Consider the following 25,176-nt stretch of genomic DNA (forward strand, 5'->3'; position numbering starts at 1 on the left):
TGAATAGCCCTCTCTCAACAGAGGGGGAGGGATACGAATCATCTATCTTCAATCTACAATTCAGTCCTTTCAACAGTTCCAAGAAGGCTCCACACACATTTGCACCACTCAGGAGACCCTGAGGACACAGATAATCCTCCAAGTAGCATTAATGACTCTCTAAAAGAATGCAAATGAATAGTTGTCTGCAAGGAGTATAAATCTTTTCATTCTCCACCATCCAGTCAGAGCTGAAAAAGTTTCTTGGATGAGAAGCGAAACATCTTCAAAGAAAAAACAAGAAAGTCCAGTTGCCTCATGAAAAAAGCATCTTTGGAATACTAAAAGGGCACACTCAAGAACAGGTCAAAGTACATTTCACAAGGAACAGGCATTTCAAATACAAAGCCCAAAGAAGGTATAAAAACCCACCCACTCTCAACTCCATTTTGTCAGCTGTCCCAGAACTGCATGCTGTTGCTGGTTCTGCTCATCAATAAACAAGAACCTTCTTTCTTAAGCATCCTCCATTTTATTTCCAGCATCTTAGCCTCCATTTTATTTCCAGCATTTTACTCCTGGCTTGGAACTGGACCTGATTTTTCTTTCAACATGACTTTTCTCTTAAGTTACCTCTTTTTTTGGGTTTTTCAAATTGCAAAGTTATAATGGTGATAACTTTAAAAAAAGGGAAAGGGATAGAAAAGCAAATGATTTAAAGGATTAGAATCAGACTGGGTTGGTAAAATTCTTTTGAAATCAAAGGATTTAGTCATGTTAGTCATGATTCATGTTAATTTAAATGGAATCCAATCATAATAACAATATTCTGTGATATTTGATTGTATTTAAATGGATTTCCTCTTAAGTTAGAACAGCATTCGAGCAGAATTCAATTTAAAATATATAATTCTGTGCAGAATTTCTTGAAATCCCAATGTTATGGCAGCCCAAGAGCAAAAAATGTAAATATACATAAAGTACAGGCTATTTCTAGACCAATTCCTTCTGGAGTAGCAGCTCAGATAATCTGGGCAAAACAGAACGATAACCATGGTTTGCTTGAGTGCAATTAAGTCATGTCTATTCTTAGAGATCACATAGGTAGATTTTTTCCCCAGGACAATCAGTTCCTAGTATGGTGTTCCAGGTCTTCCAATAGTGCATTTATTGCCACCTTTCACTTTGCTACTGGCCGTCCTCTTCTATTTTCTTCCATGGTTTATTCCCTAGCCTAGCATATTCTGGATTTAAAAGGCATACACTAGATCATAAACTAACCATATGGACTGCATTGCCATAAAAAGTTATGCTAAAATGTGGTTAGTTTAGTTTGTGCATACTGTTTCGGCAAAGGATCTATGTTATTTTTTCTGATAATGCAGATGATTTTAATTGTTTTATTTAGTTTAAAAATTATTGCCAGTGATACCAATGTCAACGTCTCCTTTCTCAGCAATAATGGAAAATCACTAAATCGAGCTTAATACAAAGTAGTGTTTCAGGAAATTGGAGAGTTGGTTCACCATTTTCACTACATTTTGCACTAAGTGTAAAAGAAAAAAAATGCTTATGGGGCGAAGAGAAAAACTCGAGGGCGGGACAAATGAAAAGGGCGGTACCCAAACCGACCAAACAGAAACGAGGAGATATTCAGAGGGCAGGTAAATAACTAAGAAAATACGACAGGGGGCGTGGCTGAGCTGAATGAAACGGAAGAATTTCCCTCTCCTGAAATGAGAATGTAGATGCGAGAAAACGCGCCTAAAAACGAAAAACTCTCAGAGGCGCTGGAACCCGGAGGATAAAAGGGGAGGAGTTTGCCTTGGATGATGAACAGGGAGGGAGGGTGGCACTGGAGGAGCGGGTTGCGCCTCTGACACTGAAAGGCTCGCCAAGGGGGCGGGGCCCGGGAGGCCGTTGGCGGCGTTGCTGTGAGCGCGAGCGCTCTCTTCCGAAGTTCCTTCGAGAGCGGTTAGAGGTGGTAACAGCGGGCACTCGGAGTGACCGTTGAGGGGGCGGGGCTCCACCGAACGCCCGGGGGAGGGCGGCAGTTGCCCTGAGGGGGCTTAGCGCCTGGTTGTGGTTGCCACCGACAGCTCTTCTTTCTCCTACAAACAATGGACGAGTCCCCCATGATAGTTGGGCCCTGCCTGCCTGGTCCGGTCGCCATGGGTGGGGAGAACGAAGCTGAAAGCCGGCAAGGCCCTGCGGACCGAGCCAACGGAGAGTCGCGGCTCAACCTCTTGGACACTTGTGGGGTGTGCGGGCAACATATTCAGAGCCGGCGGCCTAAGCTGCTTCCTTGCCTTCACTCGCTGTGTCTGCGTTGCCTGCCCTCTCCTCACCGCTACCTCATGCTACCACCTCCCGCAGCCCCTTCGCCGGGCGGCGGCGGCGGCGGGGGCGGCGGCGGCCCCAAAGATCCGCCGCTGCCGCCGCCGCCACCGCTGCTTCAGCCGTCCTCGGCACCTTCTTCGCCAGTCTCCACGCCGCCTTCGCCGTTGCACTGTAATCCGGGTAAGAGAAAAGGCGCGCTCGGCGGTCCCTGAATAGGGCGAGTGGGGACGGAGAAGAGTGTTTTGCGGGCTTGATTCTGCTCGGTGGTTGCCACCCAAAGGAATAAATAATTCTGGGCCGGGAGGGGAATTAATTGGCCAAAAGAGCAATATTCCTTCCGCACAAGCCTTCCTCCTGTCCCTGTGGGGGGGAGATGAGGCATCATTCTAACATCTTGTTAACACGGAGAAGTCCCGGGATTGGGAGATAAGTCTTGGAGCTCAGCCATAACACAACTTGGATCCTGGTTCCGTGGAAGCCCTGTATTTATGTCCACAAGCGTTTAGGAGTTAGACGTCTGCTTCGTCAAAGTAAAGCCGAGTATGCAGAGAGGCGGAATTGGCTTATTCTGTTTGCGGCCAACAGGCAGAGATTGCATCCCATGAGTAGGGTTAGTAGGAAAAGCAAACAATAGTCCTGTGATTCTGACCCTTTCAAGGCTGCGGAGGCAAATCCTTTATTGAAGGTAGAAGCTTTCCGTTCCTCAGCACAGTTGCGCTCTTAGACTGAAAACTTAATGGGATTTGAGAGATGAGATGCTGAGATCCAATTTAAAACTCCGCCTTTTGGAAGGGAAACCATGATTGATGGCAACTTCCCATTGTTTATGCGCTGCATCCTGTGTTTAATATAGGTGTGAGCCAGGAAATCCCAAGATGGCTTTATATGTTGAAGTCAAGTATTTAAGTTTAATGGCATATTCGGAAAAAACTATTTATGCTGTTAATTTCTTCTAATGGTGGAATCGTTAGAAATCTACACTAATAAACATTTAGAGGTATACTTAGCACGTACCATATTCACTGTTTCATGGACTGAGGGTATATGCCCTATTGTAAGACACCTCCAGTTGTGGGAGATTTCTTGGTACAGTAGTTTTATTTGTGTTATGTATATGATTCTTTTTCTTTTCCCTTAGTTTCATTGGTTTTGGCTCTTTTTGGGTTGCCAAAAGAAAAATGCAGTGATTTTCTGAGACATCTGTACAAGATAGATTTCTTATGTGTAACTTTATTACTAGATAACAAAAATGTACATAGCCTTTTTTCTTAAATATTTGGCTTATAGTAGAAACAAGGGAGTTGTGGAGGGAAGACTTGGGGATCTATGATGGAGTAGAATATTGATTCTTATTTGTATTATAAGTTTATTAAGTTGTTATATCATTTTGGAATTTATTTTTATTACTCTATTACTCTTCATATGCCTAAATATTTTTTTGGTATATCACATGATTTGTGTATCTGATTTTAGGTACTGAAAATTCTATATATGCCTTTTATGCTTAATGTTAATAAACATGATTAACTTTCCATCTAACACTATCTACATTTTCATTTCAAATATCTACACATTTAAAAGTTATCCTATTGATTCTTCTATCATGTTTTGTAGATTTTATGTCTGCGCATGGATTTGTCATATTCAACCTTAATATATTTGAATTACTGCTATAACATTTAGTTTTTCCAAACATTCATATTTTAAACTTAATGCTGAGCCAATGCATATGGAATTGTGAAGGCATTTTTTTACTAGACATCTCTAAATAGCTTAGACTCTAAAATCTTCAGACTGTAGCAGATAATGTAATTAAATACAGTTAAAGACCTGCATGGTAACAAGTTAAACACTTGTTAATAAAATGAACCCTGTTTATGCCGAAAGATATAGAATCCCTGGAAATTAAGCAAATACTTTTAAATCATGCTAACTGTATAATTATTAAACACATATCTATTTGATAATTAAAATATGTTTGTAAACTGATTTCTTTGTGATGTAGTAAACATGTTCCTATTGGCAACCATTACAAGCTTTTAGTACGTATATACCCCTCACCTTCATAAAAAAAAATTGCCGGAAATCTTGTGAGGTGTGGGCCAATTTTGCACACAGGAATTTTTTATAATTTTATGTGATCGATTTCATGTTGCTAAGCTTACTTTAGGGATATTTTCTGATCCTGTTATTAAAGGATATCTCTGTATTAAGTAGAACATAACATTTAATAAATATTTTCCATTGTAAGCTTTAGAAATATACAAATCTTTTTCTGCAATTGCTTTTCAAAATGTGAAAGCATTATGCTCATTATATAATATCTATGAGACACTGAAATATATCCCTACCCATTAGGTCAAATTCTATCGGATGTGATAGAGAAATTGGAGACTTATATCTGGCCAGATCTAACCCTATTCCTTATAAGGTCCCTAGATTATTTTTGCTTCCTTTTTAATTTTTTTTAAAATATATGAGGGTTTGTGGCCTGTGGTCTTTATAAAGCAGCCAGTCCTAGAAACCTTTACGAAATTTATAGTGAAATTCAGCAGCAAAACTGCTAATTTCCAGTAACAAGTTATTATCATCACATTAATTTGATTTTTTTAAAAAAAATATGCATACATAAAAATAATACAACATTGACACTTAGCCAGCAAAAGAAAGAAAAAAGGCTACAAAATATTCAAAAAATTTAAACCCAATTGCTGAAAAGTCTTCACTACACCTTTGTTTAAAAGCAATATTAATTTAGATGTTTACAGGCATCACAAAATATCAGTTGTTGCAAATCAATTGTAGAGGTATGCAAAATAACACTTTAAGCGTTCCCCATGCATGAAAAATCCACAATTCTTGATAATGGTTAGATTCCAAATCCTGGGGATATAGCCAAACATATGCCTCCTCAACTAGCTATGATTGACCTAAACCAGTGGTGGCGAACCTATGGCACGCGTGCCAGAGGCGGCACTCAGAGCGCCGTCGCCCCAGCCCCGCCTCCCCCTGCAGCCCTCTCCTCACCAGCAGCCCCCCCAGGAGGAGAGTCGCCCCCGGGTGCAGCCCGCGTTGAGCAGCGCAGCCAAGGACATGGCAGCCGGGCAGCAGGGACAAGACTCCACCCTTGTACCTGGTCGTGCGCAGATGCTGCGGGGCATGGGTGAAGGGTGTGGCTGCCATTGCACTGCAGGGCTGCCTGGGCGATCTGTGGCGGGCCGTGGAGGTGGTAGGTGGCTCTGCAGGTGAGTGGGGGTGGGAGCAGGGCAGGCGGGATGGGGCAGTTTTTGAGCACTTGGTGTCTAAAAGGTTGAGCGTTTTGAAAGAAAAGATTAGATCTTGCTGGGAAAAATCTTGTGTGGTCTCTAGGAGTCAAAAATGACCTCTATTGGCACATAATTAGCAGAACAAAAGAAAAGATAATGCAAGCAAATAATATAATGTAACCCAAAAAACTAAAGTGATACATTTATTGTAAATATATGTGACACTGTGTTTCAAAAGTAATGGAACTGAAGTGAAGGGAGTTTGTTTTGCAACCTTGAGGCAATAACAGTGATTGTTACTCCTAACTGCGGCTATTTTTATTACCCTGGCTATTACCACCTACCTTCTGTATCCCTGAAAAGAGAGGAGAAGGTACTAGAATCTTCTTTTCTGCTCCTCTGTACTGTCCTGTGAAAGTGATCCTAGAATGTTTTTTGGTCATTATATATTTATTATTATTTGTTTCATTTATTTCTCATTTATTTCTAAGTTGTGCTATGAGAACTTGTTATCCTGAAAAAATCTAAATAATTGAATATAATTAAATGAAGAAATTATAATAAATAACTTAACAATTGTTGGAACTTATCTAAACCATCAATGCAACTCTCTTCATTGAGTCATTTTCAGGTTTTACTGAAATTAAAACTGGACAGAAACAAGCAGCAGAAAGACATTAGAGATTACGTGAAATCAGGCCAGAACTGTCAAGTATGAAACTTTGGCAGCTATGTGCCTCTGTGTTTCAACTTGCCTTTAGATAAGAGGGTGGGAGGTGTTACTTTCAAGTTGGTAGATGGAGAAACAAAGCTTCTTTGATTCAGCTGCAGACCATGGGAGCCTGAAGCCTTGTCAAGGACACCAGAACAGGTGTGGATTTGAAGCAGAAGGTTCCCATAACAAAGTGATTTGTTGATATGGATTACGTAAGACATTGGGGGTTTGGGAACCTCAGAGTTAGTTTTGCTTCAACATAACCACGCAGTGTATTCAATAAACTTTTTTAAAATTTTCAAAAATGAAATTAATCTGGAGTTTTATTTGGATTCTCAAGCTGGATGTTGACAACATTTTACTGATTACTGCTTACAAGATTTGCCACATTTGAGATGTGAGCACAGTCATAGAACAGTTTACGTCTGACTGATTTCCACTTACCCAGCCTGCTTACTGGCATTTTTGGAGGTGTTCTCCTACATATCTTTTTAAAAAATGAGCTCCGTTTTTAAAACTATTTTTGTACTTTCTTCTATTGTCAACGTAGAGAAAGCATAAATCACAAAACAAGAAGACTACAAACAGAGTCAGTTTGGTCTAGTGGTTATGTCCCCATAACCACACCCCTAGGGGTTTTAATTACTTTATTGAGGCTCTAAAGTTATTCCCTAGTCTCACTCACAAGAAACATAAAGTTCCAATAAGTCTGAGTTTGCAGAACCAAGACATGAAGTTAAAGACACATACATAATTCAGTGGCAAGGCACAAGTTCACAAAGCACAGATAAAGTCCGAAGTCCAGGCAAAGTCCAAAGTCCAAGCATGATAATCAAAGCCAAGGTCCAAATCCAGAATCCAAGGCCCAATCATAAGGTCAGCAAGCAACGTACAGGTTTGGAATCATGAAAGCAGGAGTCACAAAGTCAGAACACACGCTCGGCAGGAAAGAGACAGGTTGTCTCCAACTTTGTTTTGCTCCACGCATCGGACTAAATAGCCGCCAGCTAGTGCATCTCATTAGGAGGGGTGAGGCTGTCTCCTTGCGAGTAGCTTGCTGATCTTTCTTGCATCTTCCTCCTGCCCTGTGCACCCTGGGAACCAGCGGAGAAGGCAGTTCCTCATCCCCACTAACTGTGCAATGTCCCTTCTCTGCCCTGCGCTTCTGGCTGGTCAGGCAAGCCTCCTGTTTGCAGCTGTATCTCTTCTGTCTCTTCTTCAGCCAGGCATTTAGTTGGTCACTCCTCTGGCAGCCCTTCCAAGGTTTCTGTCCTCTCCACCTCCTCTTGCTCATCCATTCCTGCTACAGAGTCTCCTGCATCTTCCTAACTCTCCTCCATGCCCCACTCTAAAATCCCCATAGCTGGCTCTTCCTCATTGTCCGAGCCAGCATCCAGAGAAACAATTATAGGTTAAGCATCAATCTAGAAAGTAGGAGACCATGACTATCATGGTTCCGACAGACAGAGACAAATAAAGCAGAACTCCAAGGCTTGAAAGTTCCTCAAAGAACATGTTTATTAGTTACAAAGTATCGGCATGGTCAAAAGTGAAACCAAGTCTGAATATACAAGTAACAATTGCCGAATTACAAAATTAAAGGTCCCACTTACAAAACTATGCAAGCAACTACATTCCCCAATGTACTTATTTGGCAGGATTTTTATGCAATGCCCAGTCCCTAGCCTCGGGAGCAGTAGATGACCTTGGTTCCCACGAGACAGAAGATTATTTTGACTAACGAAGCACCTGGGCAACCCCCCTCCCTCTGTTCTATGTGGCAACCTAGAATGAGAAGAAAAAATGGCTGCAGCCATGCTCATTGTAGAGTTGGCACGCTGGTCTTCCCAGCGAGGTGAAGGTGAGAACTCCTCCGGAGCTCTGAGCTTCTCCGCAGATCGGGACGTCTTCGCTGCAAGCGAAGCCAGATGCCGTCTCCACTTCTGATTTTTTTCTGAATAAATTGTGAGTACTTTTCACAGACGGAGCTAACTAGGAAGTCTGGATCTTTTATAAAGAACTTAAAACTTTGACTCAGACTTTTAAGCACTCTTCTCAAGGATTGAAAATCGAAAGTTATTTTTTGGAGAAAAAAAATGGCTGCGGTTTGCCGCTTCTTTGTGCTAAAGAGATACTTTTACTTTCCTTCCGGTTGTGGATGGTTACATTGTTAAAATTGTAAAAAATCTTCAAAAATTAAGGAAAAATCTCCAAAAAATCAAGAAAAATTAAAGGAAAATTTGTTTGACCTTTAACTGTTTGGGACTGTATATTAAAATCTTTTTTAAGCTTCAGAATGGCTTCTAAACGAGGTGTAGCCCCTCCAGCACTTAAGTCAGCTGTTTCCTCTCCAGCAGTACAGGCTACACAACAGAGAGCCAAAACTCCTCCACCCTCTTCACCACCTTATGTTACTTTAAAGGATTTACAGGACTCTTTGATGCAGATGCAGATGACTAAACAAATTGTACAGCAAGTAAGAGTGGAGACAGAAGAGCTGTTTGCTAAAAAGAATGATGAACTATGTGAGAATATGTCTCAAATCTTTCAGGGCTTTGCCTTTCATATGGATCGTATAGAGAACCGGGTGGAGGAAGTTGGAGAAAAAATGGAAGGGGTGGAGGAGAGAATGGAAAAAGTAGAAGAAACTATAGAGATTGTTCAAAGTGATGTTGTAATGGCACAATTTAGAGAAATGGAACATGCAATAAGAATCAGAGGCCTTCAGGAAAAAGTACAGGAGAAATTGAGAGAAGAGGTAACAGCTGCCCTGGCTTTGGCTCTAGACTGCGACCCTGAAATTATCTATGGAGAGATTGAAAAAATATTTAGAGTCAATTCATGGGTCGCACGTCAGAGAAAACAGCCTAGAGATGTTGTTTATTTTTCCAGAAAAACACGTAGAAATGAAATTATACAGGCCTTTTACCAGCAGAAGTTTCAGATTGCTGCTCAGGATATTATACTTTTGAAAGAAATACCTTCAAAGATTTTAAAAAAAAGAAAGGAGTTTGCATTTCTGACTCAAGAGTTGAAGAAGCAGCAAATATCTTTCAGATGGGAAATACCAGTTGGATTGGTCTTTATGTTTGCTGGCAATCGCTATAGGCTTAATACAGTACAGAAAGCAAAGAATTTTTATTCAACGGTGTTGAAAGCTGATTCACCTTCTACATCACCAGCTAAAGGAATAGAAGAAGGAGTGGAACAACTGATTGTGGAATCACCTGGAGCAATGTCGTTATCTGCAGTAGAATCTCAAAATTTACAAGTGTTGGAGGCAAAACAGGATCCAAAAGACCAAAGAATGACACGTGCGGCTCATAAGCGTAAGGAAAGAGAGCAACAGAAAGAGGCTATGCCCCAAACATCTGCTACTACTTCGGAGCCAGTGGGAGGAGCCAGGCCTAAAAGATCTGTTACAATGGATCTTCAAGGGTTGATTCAGAAGCTCCAAAAACCAAAGGATGGTTAAGCTAATAACTTTAAATGTTAATGGACTGAACTCACCACAAAAAAGGAGAAAAATATTTTATTATTTGAAGCAGCACAAGAATGATATTATATGTTTACAAGAAACACATATTACATTAAAAGATCAAAAGTACTTATTTAATCCTAAATTGGGTGTACATTTTGTGGCCTCCTCTCAAAAGAAAAAAGCGGGTGTAGTTCTCTATATCAAGAAGGAACTGATACCAAAATTAATAGATACTGATGCAGAAGGAAGATTTGTATTTGTGGAAATTATTCTGAATGGGAAAAAATGTCTTCTTGTGGGATTATATGCACCAAACCTATATCAACAACAAAAGCAATTTTTTACTGTTTTGCATCAAAAGATAATGCAATTGGATTATAAATCGGTTATTATGATGGGAGACTGGAATGGTGTAATAGACCCAAAAAGAGATAAAAAGACTTCAGCTAAAACTTCAACGCAAATTAAACTGCCTAAAAGTTTTTTTGCTTTACAGGAAGATTTTGAGTTAAGAGACATATGGCGTGAAAGGAATATGGGAGAAAGTGATTTTACTTTTTTCTCGGATAGACATCAATCTTACTCCAGAATTGATTTTATTTTGATTACTAATGATTTGATGCCTAGGATTAAGAAGGTAAAGATTTTTCCTAAGGTTTTGTCGGATCATAGTCCTGTTTGGATGGAGATTTTAACTGAGGGAACTAGTAGAAGGTCTTGGAGACTGAATGAGAACTTATTGAATTATGAAACAAATGTGCAGAAATTAAAGGATTATTTAAAAGAATTTTTCGCGTTGAACATGAATAAAGGCACTCCTATATCGATGGTTTGGGATGCAAGCAAAGCTGTTATGAGGGGTGCCTTAATTGCAATGAATTCTACTTATAAGCGAAAACAGCAGCAAAATTATAAAGATATTGAGCAAGAGATAAAAATAAAAGAAAAAGCTTTCTCCCTAAATCCAATGGATAAGAGTTTAAAGGCATCTATTGTAATGCTGAAAGAACAGTATAATATGTTGCTCTCTGACCAAACTGCTACTAATTTGAAATATATGAAACATAATACNTGGAAGAAATGTTGGAACCTTTGAGATGTCTATTTAATGATGTTTTAATTGGAGGACAAATACCACCATCTTGGAGATGTGCATTTATTTCACTTATACCTAAGGAGGATCAAGATATGACCCAACCTAAAAATTACAGACCAATATCATTATTGAATACGGATTATAAGATCTTTGCAAAAATACTAGCCAATAGACTGATGCAAGTAATTAAACAGATTATTCATATGGACCAGTCTGGATTTATAAATGGGCGATATATGAAGAATAATGTTAGACAAATTGTGAATGTGTTGGAATACTTGGATAAAAATAATCAAGTCCCGGCGGCCCTTATCTTTTTGGATGCTGAAAAGGCTTTTGACAAATTGGACTGGCAATTTTTGCTACGGTTGGTGGACAGAATGAACTTTGGGGATAGATTTTCTTCAGCATTAAAGGCCATTTATCAGTTCTAGTCCCATCTTAAAGGTGAAAGCCAGCTGAGTGATCTTGGGCCAGTCACTCTCTTTTAGCCCAACTCGCTTCACAGGGTTGTTGTGGGGAAATAGGATGAGAAAAATGTGTTGTATATTTTAACTGCTTTAAGTTATTTATAAAATAATAAAGGTGGGATATAAATAAATACTAATAGAAAGGATAAAGATTAACATACTGTAGAATATATCTCAAAGATGGCATGGGGAAAAACAAAGCTTGTTAGAGAAGCATAGATAAGGAATTGTATCCAGTGGCATACAATCCAGAGCTTTCTGATATTAGACTCACAAAGAAAGTGATGTTTGTTGATATCCCACTCCCTTACCATATCCTACATTAATTTTTGTGTAGTACAATCTATATATTTAATCTTCTTGGAAACCTTTGGAAGAGAGAAGAAAGTGAATTGATTAAAATTGCTTGCTTTTTTGCTTTGCTGCTAAACATCTTCAGTGGAGCAAATACCTTTTTCATCACAGGGAAAAGGTAAACTGAAGAAATAAAGCTAAAATACTGAAATTATTGAATTTTTAAAGCTATATATGACAAAATATTGACTCGATGCCTATCCTAAAAATATACGTAAGCATATGTTCTTTATATCACTGCTAGTTTAATGTATTTGTCAGTTTAAATGCTTATCTTGAGAAGAAAATTTAAAAAGAAAGTATAATAAGTGAAGAAAATGATAGATTACAAATATTGCAGTAGGCAAAATTTGATGAAATGCAGTGACTTTTGACAGCAGTAGCTATCTGCAAAATGTAGCCAGTCTCCTGGAAAATGCACTGAACTTATCACTTAGTAAAATATACATTGTTGTCTGTAGATGCCAACACAAATATTTTGCAGTTAGTAAGGTTATCAATTCTACTCTCCATGAATGATAGATTAGCATGCAGAAGTATAGGAATGACCATCTCAATTTCAATATCTGGCCAGAAACATAAAGTAATCAGTCTTGGAAAGGAATATTATTATACTTCTGTGTCAACACTATAAAGATGAATGCATCCAAGTGTGCCATGGTAAATGCCACTCTCTGTAATGGTACAGAAATATAAGTATACAGAAATGTATATTTAAGAGCAGTGAAAAGTCAACATGAGATCAAAATATAAATGATATGAGATGGTAGCTTATCCCTTTCATGTCAAGATCTTTAATTCTCTCTATACCTTTTCTCAAAGTTCTTTTGAGGCCCAACATTTACAGGATTTGGCAAATAAGTCTGTAGAAAACAGGTCAGGTAAAATTGAGTTATTCCATGAAGTGTTGCTATCAAGGAACACAAATTGAACAAGAGATTCCTCCAAAAATTTGCCTGAGTCATTATTTTAACCAGTCTAGCCTTAAATGGGTTTGTTGAATTGAATTGAGTTGAATACTTTATTTGGCCAAGTATGATTGGACATCCAAGGAATTTATCTCCAGTGCAAATTGTTTAACAGAGATATATTCTGCTTTTAGTCATTGGTGTGGGATTTGGAGTGTAGTTCTCAAAAAATTTCAATTATTAAATTCTTAATGTTTTCTGTATTTGTTTTTGGGGTTTTTTGGCTCAAACATTTCATTACAAGCCAGATAACATCATTCAGTGCATGGGACAGTGACATTTGCTTGTTTCTTTGTTTACATATATTGTAGCTTGCCCTGCCAGTCTTGATAGGCATATGGTTTCTTCTTTACACTAGGAGGTTGTGCTTTAAACTGTTTGTTTCCTTTCCTGACTTTTGATTGTATCTTTAAATTATATGTAGGTGGGATTTATCACTCAATACGTTCTGATGACTGATTTGTCAGAATGTTAATATTTCAGGAATCCCCAAACATTTTTTTGGATTTCACTTGGTCTAAAATGCCAACAGTTTCCCAGTGAAAATTAGTTGAATTTGTGTGTGAAGAGATTAAGAAATTTTCTGAATACTAATTGATGTCTGTGGCTGTGTTCTGCTAATCTTCTATATATATCCTATAAAGTTCAAAACTAACATACACGTAATATTTACTAAATTTGGATTATAAAATCCTAATATGGAAATCTCCTTGTACATAATTCTGCATAATATAGAAAAAAGTTTAAGACTGGTGTTGAATAATTTATTGTCCAGTCACATATAGTAGTGGTTGCTTCTTTGGCTTGCATAGTTCATTATTGCTTTGGAGGCTTTTTGTTCTATAGCAGATTTGAGGATTGCAGCTTTCAGAAGGTAGTAAATTAAAAATAGATGCCAAAATATTTATAGGCCTTCATATGTCCAATTGAGATGATATTGATTTTCCATGTGCAACATTGGTTAGAGTGACACCTTGTGTGTATTGCTATCTGTAGGAATTAAGCTGAAAAACTGAATTTTTTTAATATATTCTATGAGAAAAAAACATTCACAGCAATGCTTGCTCCCCACAAGGTTTTACCTTTACATTGCTGTTAATTTAATGTATGCACCAAGTTCAGAATTGTCATGAAAAAAATTAAAAACTAATATTTTCATTTATTTATTTATTTATTGTTTGGATTTTTATCCCGCCCTTCTCCTTGCGGACTCAGGGCGGCTGACAGCCTGGTAAAACAAATACAGAGATAAAAATACCCACTTTAAAACCTAATTAAAATGAAATATTTGATGTGGCCTGTGTCAATTTAAAATTAAATGCCACATTTTTAGCAAAAATAGTTTTAAATAGAGCCTTAACTAGAATAAGTAACAAGCAGTTTCTAGGAAAACAGAGTCTGATTTTGGAAAATGGAAGTGTTGCCTAACGAACTAAAGAATACAAATGTGCAGAAAAGGCACAGAGAAATAATAACACATACAAAGGGCCCTATAGGTTTTGGGTTAATGGTTTAACTATTATTCAGTTAAATTGTTGAAAAATTGATAGGATATTGTTGCTTTAAATAATAAATAATATAGAATTTATAAATAAATAGCATCTGTTGGAAGTCAAGAGTTCACTTAAAAAAAAAGACTTTAATTTTTGGATGTCAAGAAAAGGGGAGAAAACATTACACAGAAATTGAACTCTTTACTATTGTCAGGTCAGGGAAAGAGGATGCAGGATGTGGCAAGTGAAGAAAGAATGGGGGTGGGCAACTTATCTGATCAACTTGTGATCTTGTTGACTTTACTTATGGAAAGCCAGCAGGAAATATTTCAAATCGTGATCATGTGACCATGGGATGCTGCAACTGGTTGGAAGTGTAAGCTGTCTCTCAAGCACTTTGAATTTTATTCATGTGATCAAATGCGCTGTCTTCTAGGACCAGTTGCAAGTTCAGATATTTGCTGAACAAAATGGTTGTAACTCAAGTATTACCTGTAAGAACTGGAGAATAGATCGAAATAGGACTGCTAGGTGAAAACCCATAAAATTAAGAGTATGTACAGTAAGATACAAGCCACCACACCAATATGACATATGTAAGCTTATATGTGTCAGGGCATAGTATAGCAGAAAAGCAGTTTTCAGCAATTTATTCTGCAAAAGTAATTCATTATGCTTGTTGGTTTACTTTCCTAGTACTAACTAGCTTCAGTTTAAGTAAATTTTGTGTTGTGAATTATTGGGGAAAAATTTAATAGAAGTTTCCTCTATTGTTAGGATTATTTTAACATGCTAAGGTTTATATATTGGTTATCAACTAATTTTCTTTAGTATTACACTATGGAATGTAAGTTATGAATCAAATTTGGTGCATAAAGAGGGCTGCAATGTTTGATATAAAATTTGCATTCTGATATTTTCCCCCAGCTAATGATTTTGATATGGGCGAATATCTTTTCTTATTGTGTCATATGCATTTACCCAGGAATATTGTGAGTTGTAATTCTGGTAAATCTGGAGAAGATGTTACAAATTACAATGGTATGCCAGTAACTATCTACAATGTATCTTAGAATATAATTATGGAGATATTAATAGCACCTAAGATTATGAATACCCTGTTTGGTAATTGAAATTTGTGAATACTGGGATAGATCAATAATAGCCTAGACGTTTACAGATAAATCAGAAAATAAATCAAAATAGTATTTCTAGGCAGAGTTGTAAGTCTATTTTCTACTATGGATTTGTCAAAATATGACCCTTTGAACCAATATTTCCAAATGGTTCAAAGGGTCATATTTTGACAAATCCATAGTAGAAAATAGACTTCTAGTGAGCAGCAACAAAATAATTTGACCAAGGCAGATATTATCACAATTATGGTTGTTGCCATCATAGCAATGTAGTCTTACTTTGGTCATTTATTATTTGAAAAATTATTCTATTGAAACATAAACACATTTTTCAGGGATTTTTAAAAACTCTACAACAGGGGTGTCAAACTCAATTTCATTGAGGGCCGCACCAGCATTGCGGTTACCCTTGGGGGGCCGGATAGGTGTAGCCAGGGTGGGTGCGGCCTACTGGGTGGGCGTGGCCAGCTCTACATCGTTTGTGTCAAGGGTGCCTGTGGGGGCCTGGGCAGGAGTGGGACAGATCTGAGGGTCTCTGGCAGAAGAGGTTGGGACCAGGGCAAGTGCCAAGGCATGGTCCACTGGAGCCTCACTGTTCCTCTCAGACCACGCAGGGGGCTGGATGGTGGTGCGGGCTGCCCGGAGCCCTGGGCAGCAGAGGTCAAATGCCCAGCCTGGCCCTTGAGCACCCGCGGCACCAAGCCCAGTCACCCTTTGTGAGGAATGAAGAAATGCACCATCACCTGGAAGTAGCCAGCACATGGCCCTCACCTACTTCACATATCTGGCTTGGTGGGCTCTGGGGGAGGGGATGCCATGAGCAGTGTGAGAGTCAACATTACCTGTGCAATGCCGCCCAGCCCCCAGCCTGCCTGGTTTTGGCAAGTAGCGGGGTGCTTTCCTCACAGCGCTGAGAGGTTGAGCCGGGCGGTGCGAAGCTCGTCAGCTTTGCACCTTGCTGCCTGCTGAAACTGGGCAAACTGGGGCTAGGCAGCACTGCACTTCTCATCAGATTTGTGCCCGGCTCAGCTCTTGGCGCTGTGAGGAGAGCGCCCTGCTGCCTGCCGAAACCAGGCAGGCTGGGAGCTGGGTGACCTCACTTTTCTTTTTGGATTCGCGCCGCCCAGCTCAGCCTGTCGACGCTGTGAGGAGAGTGCCCTGCTGCCTGCCGAAACCCCTCTCCCAGAGCCCATCAAGCCGGATAGGTGAAGTAGGCAAGGGCCATTTACTGGCCATTTCCAGGCAGTGTATTTCTTCATTCCTCACAAAGGGTGACACCTCCCCAGCATGCACCCAGGGGGTGGGGCCGACGCGGCAGGGGCTGGTTCCTTGCTGTTTCCAGACAGCCTTGTGGAGCTAAGACTGAATGCGTTTCAGCATAGATGGCCACCACAAAATTGTACATTGGCTCCCGGCTGGCCTGGGCCAGGGCCAAGGCAGAGGGGACCGTTTCCTCATTGTTTTCAGGATGGCTTCACGGGCCACATGAAACCACTTTGCGGGCTGCATCCGGCCCCCGGGCCTTGTGTTTGACATGTCTGATCTAGGCCATTTCAGTAGTATTATATTACTTATATCAAGAAATAAAATAAAAAGGGGGAAAGAAGCATACAGTATCATTTAAGGAATTCATCTCTCTTAGAATGACATATGTATTCAGAATCTTTTCTATTTCTTTAACCATATTCAAACCAATGTTTCTTTTTTAAATATTCTCTCTGGTAGATCCCATCATCTATTTTCTTAATTTTGATCTTTTTCCTTTGGCCAATATCTTTCTTGATCAATGTGTTTTGCTGAATCAAAAAGTTTTTCCATATATTCATGACTGTTGCTGTAGGTATAAGAAGTAAATCGAATAAAGTGTCTTTATGTGAGGCTTTTGCCTTTCCATGTTTCTTGAAAATGTTTTTCTCTTTCTCCTTCTTTGCTTCTCTTATCACTTCTTTCTCTCTGATGTTTTCATCATCTCTACATTCCATTTTATCCAATCTGGTTTTTTTCCCCTCAGATTGATTTTGTAGTCTTAAGGGATGAGTTGTTTTTTTCATTTCTTGTAAATTTTTTCCCACTAGGATTAAATCATGTTTTCTTTCTTTGTTAAGTTCCATCTTTGAGTCTCTATTTTCAATTTTATGTCCACTTATTTGTTTTGTCTGCTCCTTCTCTGTTGTTGTTTCCTGGAAGTTTTTTTTGTTATAAAGTTAACTTAGAGATAGATTGATTTGTATTTTCAAAGTTATTTTGGATTTCTTTGTGATTTGAACTCAGTGTTATTTGAATTAATTGCAGTATACTATATATCTCCTCCTGAGAGGTATTTATGTTTTCTTGGTGTGTTCTGTCTATACGTCTCTGATCCATGATGGCCAAAAGTTGGAGTTTTCCTTCTTATCTGCAAATAGCTTTAGAGTCCCGGTTAAATAGATATTTGTAATCCAAAGAGTTCAAAAAAGATTTTCCCCCCTAAAGTTTATAATTCTCTCTTTGTCTGCAGCCCAGATTGTTATCTTTTTTTTGTCACAGCTGTTCTTTATTATTAAACACAGATTAGCTTTTCCCAGGTTTTGGCAAGTTCTCTATGGAAATCATAGCTGTCATAATCTTCATCCACCACTAGGTGTCAGCATCTATTTAGTTTTCAACATGAACAACGGTCTTTAAAATGAGAGACTTAACCATTCAACAATCTTAAACTTGTCCAAAGTTAAATTTTAGCTTTCAGGTTTATAAATTTATTTCACTATCATATATTTTGATCCTCCATAGAAATTTTAATTTACCACTTCCATTAGTATAAGGATGGGGCGGAAGTCCCCCTCCTTCACTTTTGGAGGTATTTTGCTTCTTGGGGATCTTTTCCAGGAAATTAAGTGTAGAATAGAAAATGGAAAATCAGATTCCTCACCCTGTTTCAAGCACAGTTTACTGTAATGCTGGTTAGTTCTTTTGGACTCCGGTTGCAAGTAGCTTGGGCTGATCGATGAAATACAGCCTTTCTCCTGTCAGGTTAGAAGGCTTTCCCCAAGATGAACGGAATGACTGCCGTCATTCCAGAGTTGCTGGGGCACCCTTCTTTCTTCGCCGCCTCTCTGTGGCGGCTTGGACCCATTAGGGTCTCAAGGCAGAACGAAAGTTGGCCGTGGGGGTGCGGCGGTCCACAAGCTCGCAACCAGTCGCTACCGCGCAGGACCGGAAGTCCCCACAAGGTTCCATCTTCAATCTCTTCATAAATGACTTAGATGGGGGAATAGAAGGGGAACTCTTCAAATTTGCAGATGACACGAAGCTGACAGGAATAGCAAACACCACAGAAGACAAGTTCAGGATCCAAAAAGATCTTGACAGAATTGAAATATGGGCCCTATCCAACAAAATGAAATTTAATGTGGAAAAAAGCAAGGTTTACACTTAGGCAAGAAAAACCAAAGGTACAAGTACAGGTTAGGTGAAACCTGGTTCAAAAATAGTAACTGTGAGAGGGACCTTGGAGTCCTAGTGGACGATCACTTAAATATGAGCCAGCAATGTGCAGCAGCAGTCAAAAAGGTAATACAATCCTTGGTTGTATAAACAGAGGCATAGAATCAAAATCATGTAAAGTATTAATACTGTTTTATAAAGCCTTAGTAAGGCCACACCTGGAATACTGCATCCAGTTTTGGTCACCACATTAGAAAAAAATATGTTGAGACTTTGGAAAATGTGCAAAGAAGAGCAACTAAGATGATTAAAGGCCTAGAGACCAAAACATATGAAGAACAGTTGCAGAATTTGGGTTTGGCTAGTCTAGAGAAAAGAAGGACTAGGGGGCCATGATAGCAAGATTCCAGTATTTGAGAGTCTGCTATAAAGAGGAGGGGATCAACTTATTTTCCAAAGCATCAGAGGGCAGGACAAGAAACAATGGATAGAAACTAATCAGGGAGAGAAGCAACCTGGAATTAAGGAGAAACTTCCTAACAGTGAGAACAATTAACCAGTGGAATAGCTTGCCATCAGAACTTGTGGGTGCTTTAATACTGGAGGTTTTTTAAGAAGAGACTGGACAGTCACTTGTAGTAGCATACTATTTATTCTACTACACTAAAGAGAGTTAGAACTCAGTGCCTTTTCTTTCTTTTTCCCTCCTTTTCTACACTTTTCCTCTTTCCCTCCCCTATTTTTCCTATTATTTGCTTTTGTATTTTTGTATTTTATATTATAAACTAATAAAAAGGATAAAACCTGACAGTCACTTGTCTGGAATAGTATACGGTCTCCTGCTTGAGCAGGGGGTTGGAATAGGAGACCCTCAAGGTCCCTTTGAACTCTATTCTGATTGAACTTGCAAGGGCATCCATTCAGCTTGTAAAAAAGGCGTAGGTTCATCTGGATCAAAATACTCTTATTTGATTCTATCAAATTGTTTTTTGACTTTGGCTTTGAGGAACAACTTGAAGTTTTACTTGATCCTGGTGCAACCACAAATTTCATAGAGCTATAGTCAGGAGAAGAGTTACAGATATCTAGAGTAAACCTGTGAAGGCAAGGTAGAGATGATAGACAGGCAGCCTCTAAGAGCGGGTACCATCATGGTTAACAATTGAAGAGCATGCTGAGCTCTTATGTAACCCATAATCTTCAAGAACTGATCGTGTTAGGATTGACATGGCTAAAGCTACATAACTCAGTAGTAGACTGGGAGAGGAGAACTCTTTTATTTCATTCTTCTGCCTGCCAGCACCACCAAGTTGCTGAATAGCAATAGCACTTAGACTTATATACAGCTTCATAGTGCTTTACAGCTCTCTTTAAGCAGTTTACAGAGTCAGCATATTGCCACCAACATCTGAGTCCTCATTTTACCAACCTCTGAAGAATGGAAATCTGAGTCAACCTTGAGTTGTTGAGAATTAAACTGCCAAACTACTGGCAGTCAGCAGTCAGCAGAAGTAGCCTGCAATACTGCATTCCTACAAGACAGGTCATTCAGTGGCTACCAGTCTTGATGACAAGGTGCTGCCTCCAGACATGGAAGATGTCTCCCTTTACATTTTAGTGCATGGAACAACAATAGAAGAGAACTGCCGTTATCTTTTATTTGTGGGCTTTCTAGTTGTATTTGCATTAGAGACTAGTTATGTTGTTTCTTAGAAGAAGGGCATTACGTGTTTGATCTTTATAGTAGACTAGGTCATTCATTAGACTTTGGTCTCCTTCAGCTTATTCTTGATTTCAAATCAGTTCAGTATCTAGGTAATTGTCAGAGTACTCTTGCAAGCTGAGCACCACTCTGCTTGAAGAGGCATTGTACCTCAGAGTACTTTATCAGAGTAATAACCAGTGTCAGATGAAGTTAGTTGAATGCTTTCAGATGCCCGAACATTTGCATATTTTATAAAATCATGAATAATTCTCTGTATAATGTAACAAAGCAAGTTTCCTTTATATATAAAACTTCATTTTTTCTGTTGATATTCTTTATGCAATAATTTACAATGCTGTAAATTTAAATACATTTATATTATTTTTATATACTCAGGTATCTGACTATTATCATTTTTAAAGATACTAATTAATTCTTAAAAATACATATGACCTGACTTGCATATGATATGATGTGAAATGCATATGATATGACCTGATAAATACATTCCACGTGGCCTAATATATGATCATCTTAAGTTCTTTGAACACCAAAATAGGGATATGCTTTTGGTTTAAGGAATTTCTCAATGTAAAATAAAGCTGTATTGCATTGATATGTGGCTTAGAGAAGAAGCAATGAGATAAGCTGAGGAGAATGTATTATTTGCTGCTAAGAAATGGGGGACACTGTTGAATAGGATAAAAAAAAGTCCTGAAAAAATGAGTGGATAATGTCTGATTTGTAAATCTATAATTTACCTCATTCTTTTTTTTTCACTAGTTGGTGTTGTTCGCTGTCCAATTTGTGGCCAGGAATGTGCAGAGAGACACATTATTGACAACATCTTTGTGAAGGATACTACTGAGGTTCCCAGTAGTACAGTAGAAAAGTCAAATCAGGTTTGTGTCTAAGTATTTTGGAGATTCCTAAAACTGCCAAATATATGATATTCCATTGACAAATATAAACTAATGCTTGGTGAAAAATTCAGTTGCATGTTTTGTGTATAAAAACAGGACAGAAAAAGCAAAAATAGGCAGGTAAGAGCACTCCTTTCTTTAGTATTTCATCCTCAGAAAATGTAAGTTGAGATACTGACATTGTATGTTTTACTGAGTGAAATGTTGCCAGGTGAAAAATAGACCAGGTTTTAATAAGAAACCAGTTTTTTTATTTCTTTATATTTAATAGAAATAGAAAAAGAAACATGAAATTTGGTTGGTCATAGGATTTATTTAAGAAATAGGAGAAGCAACTACCAGTGGTCGTATCCATAAGAAATTGAAAATATGTCAGCTGCTATTTCTAGCAGGGTATCCACAGAAATAGCCTTTTAAGAAATAATACAGAATGATAATATGATAACTAGTATCCTTTTGTAATAGGACAAATCCCCTTTTAGTTGAATTAAAAGACTGATGTTAATGATCAATGTATCTTGAACAATGCATCAAACAGCTTTTTCATGTTTAAAAAGGAAACGAAACTATAAGCCAGGGGTCTTCAAACTTAGCCCTTTTATGACTTGTGGACTTCAACTCCCAGAATTCCTCAGCCAGGCATGCTGGCTGAGGAATTCTGGGATTTGAAGTCCATAAGTCATAAAAGGGCCAAATTTGAAGATCCCTCTATAAGCCATTCTTATATATTTGGTGTAATGATTTAATAAAGCTAAATAACAATAGCACTTAGACTTATATATCGCTTCATAGTGCTTTATGGCATTCTCTGAGCAGTTTACAATGTCTGCATATTGTCCCCAACAATCTGTATCCTCATTTTGCCAAACTCGAAAGATGGAAGACTCAATCAACCTCGAGTCCATCAGGTTCAAATTCCAGGCTGTGGGCAGAGTTAGCCTGAAATATTACATTCTAACCACTATGCCAAACATTTATATGGTATAAAATGTTTAGAATATTAGATATATTTTAGTCCTTAGAGAGTAAGCTGAATCATTGGTAAACGTGACTTTAAAAAAAAACAAAACAGTAAAAGCAGTAAATTTCTCAATAGCAACACCTTAGGGTTAATATAGAGCAAACTTTACCAATTTTTTTTATCTCCTTACATTGGAAATTCTGGTTGTTGTAAAATATGCCACCTACACACAAAGACACACAGAGTCATATGATCTCATTTTGGACACTTCGCAACCAGCTCACCTTAATCTGTTGCAGTGTCTCATGGTCATGTGAGTGTGATTTGCGATGTTTCTTACCAGTTTCCAATAAAAAATGCTCATTCAGAAGAATAGGTTTGCACTTAAGACCATGGCATTTGTTTAATGAGTGCTGCAAAAATGTCAGATTGGGTCTTATCACATGGGTGCCTTGACTTATGATCATAATAACTTACAATTGGAAACCCAGTCCCAATTGTGCTTGTAAGTCAAGGACTACCTTCAAAAGGTTTGTTAGAAGTTGTTGAAGCTGTACCAACATCTTAGTATTCCTGTATTTTTCTATATTATAGCTTTATGTTGGCTGCTAAATTAACCTTTCTAAAATTATAACTGGGAATAGAATTCTATCTCGTGAACTTGCAGTTACTCTTCCAAGAAGAGAGTATTTCTATATCAAGTCCTGCAGTTCAACAAATGTGCAAATAGATGCCGTTTTAAACTGGAAAAGAAGTAAGATATACATTTAACGAATAAATAGTAATAACACTTAGACTTATATATCGCTCCATAGTGCTTTACAGCACTGTCTGGGCAGTTTATAAATGTCAGAATATTGCCCCAACAATTTAGGTCCTTATTTTACCGACCTCAGAAGGATGGAAAGTGAGTCAACCTTGAACGGGTCAGGATTGAACTTCTGGCTGTGAGCAGAGTTAGCCTGCAATACTGCATTCTAACCACTGTGCCACAGGCTAAATTTGGAAATCACAGTAATCACTTCAGAAAAACCTGCAAATAGCCATCAGCATTATTGCAGATGTTAGTTATTAACTAATTAGTTAACTAGTTAACTAGATATTATTAGTTATTAACTAATGCTGCATCATTGATACCTAGTTTGGGATTACTCTGTTAGCACATATTGCTTCTTTACTAATTAAAGAGTAATTAAAGAGTAATTAAAAAGTAATTAAAGATGCAAGTGGACTTAGGTATAGCTCCGCTGTTTCTGGCTCCAGACTATTAGATAAGTGGTTACACCTGCCAGGTATCTTAGTCAGTTGGAGTCAGTAAACCACCGGAAAGCATTCTCGCTTGCACTGTGCCATGTGTTTCCATTGGCCGTCCTGTACGGCAAGTATAAAAAGACACCATTGGCTGAAAGACTCTGCTCCTGTGGCTCAGGAGAGGTGGAGACCATTGGACACATACTCCTTCGATGTTCCTTCTATAGAGCTATTCGGAAAAACCATATCTTCCCCACAATTGATAGGTATCCTGGTTGTTCGGAAAGTATTTATCTCCAATGGCTGTTTAAGGATGAGCAGGCAGTGATCACGGTGCAGGTGGCTAGATTCTGTGCAGCAGCATTGGGGATTCATCAGAAACATAAATAAACATTTTAGATCTTTTTAATAATCTTTTATAATTAATTTTTATTACATGTGTTTTTATCCAGCATTAGACTATACTCAATGTATTTTTATTGTCAGGTCAGTATGATTCAGTTTTTCTGAAGGTAGCTAGTTTTTGTTATATTGTCTGTAAAACTAGACAGACCTTGGTCACTCATTGATTAAATCATTAATTGTAATATATTGCTATGTCTTCTTGTGTTGGTTCTATTTAGTTTTGTTTTATTTGAATGTTTAATTTATGTGTTGGCCTTTGACTGTAACAATAAGTTGATTGATTGATACTAATTAAAGGGTTTTCAAACTCCTGTATTTTCAGATTCTGTAGATAAAGACTTTCATCATTGGGTAATTCAAAAAATTACTATGGTCAATAGGTAGCTTAATTCTAACTGTGTCATTAACATCGGCTATGCTGGGAAAAATGGCAGAAGATTCTTCTACTAAAAGATCCTAGTTAAAGTACAAGTCTTGAAGTTGATTCAACAAAAGCTTAAGAGTGATTTAAAACAGATGCAAGAAAAAGTGGCTAGATACGAAGATTAATTACAGATCCATGAGACCATAACTCAAACTATTCATAATATTTTGGATAAATGAATTAGTGTCCAAACACGGAGGAAAAACTCTATGTGTGATTGGTATTGAAAATCGCTCAAATTAATCAAACCTGAGTGAATTTATGGAGGATATTTTCAGAAAGTTCCTTTCTTGGGGAACTGACTTTCCAGTGAAGATTGAACATGTGTTTAAAATTTATTTCATGAAATGAAAGACTGAAACTAGTTCCAGTACCAATATTGTGCAGATCTTTCATGTTACCAGAAGAGATGAAAATTTATGTATACAAATAATCCTCAATTTATTACCATAATTGAGCCTGCCCATTATGGTTGTAAGTCATGAGAGTAGTCAAGTGGATCACTTATGTAACTGGCCTAATTTTATGACCTTTTTTGCAGCAGTCATTAACTGAACATGATATTCATAAAGAGAATGTGATGGACATTATGCGAATCCATTGTTCTTTATGGGGCGCTTCTGTCAAAAACTAGAAATAAATAACTTATTTAATTATTCAATAAAATAAAATAATTTAAATAATTTTGGCAAAAAATGTAAATGTAAAGAGAAGTCATGTGACCATGGGATGCTGCAAACAGCTGTAAATGTGGGCCCAAAATATGTCATATAACCATGGGGGGGC

The 25,176-nt window shown here is 38.1% G+C and overlaps 1 protein-coding gene across 1 annotated transcript in view; it reads left to right on the forward strand.

Annotated features, from left to right (window-relative positions):
- Window positions 1–2,099: 2,099 nt before the first annotated feature.
- Window positions 2,100–25,176, forward strand: part of TRIM24 (tripartite motif containing 24) — a 45,785-nt gene continuing 22,708 nt past the window's right edge. The window contains exons 1-3 of the mRNA XM_015820325.2: window positions 2,100–2,499; window positions 21,210–21,328; window positions 21,446–21,510. Coding sequence (XP_015675811.2) covers window positions 2,100–2,499; window positions 21,210–21,328; window positions 21,446–21,510 — 584 coding nt within the window. The remainder of the gene's footprint in view (window positions 2,500–21,209; window positions 21,329–21,445; window positions 21,511–25,176) is intronic.

Source organism: Protobothrops mucrosquamatus, unplaced genomic scaffold, assembly GCF_001527695.2.
Source record: "Protobothrops mucrosquamatus isolate PMUCROS unplaced genomic scaffold, P.Mucros_1.0 scaffold1120, whole genome shotgun sequence".
NCBI classification, from domain to species: domain Eukaryota; kingdom Metazoa; phylum Chordata; class Lepidosauria; order Squamata; family Viperidae; genus Protobothrops; species Protobothrops mucrosquamatus.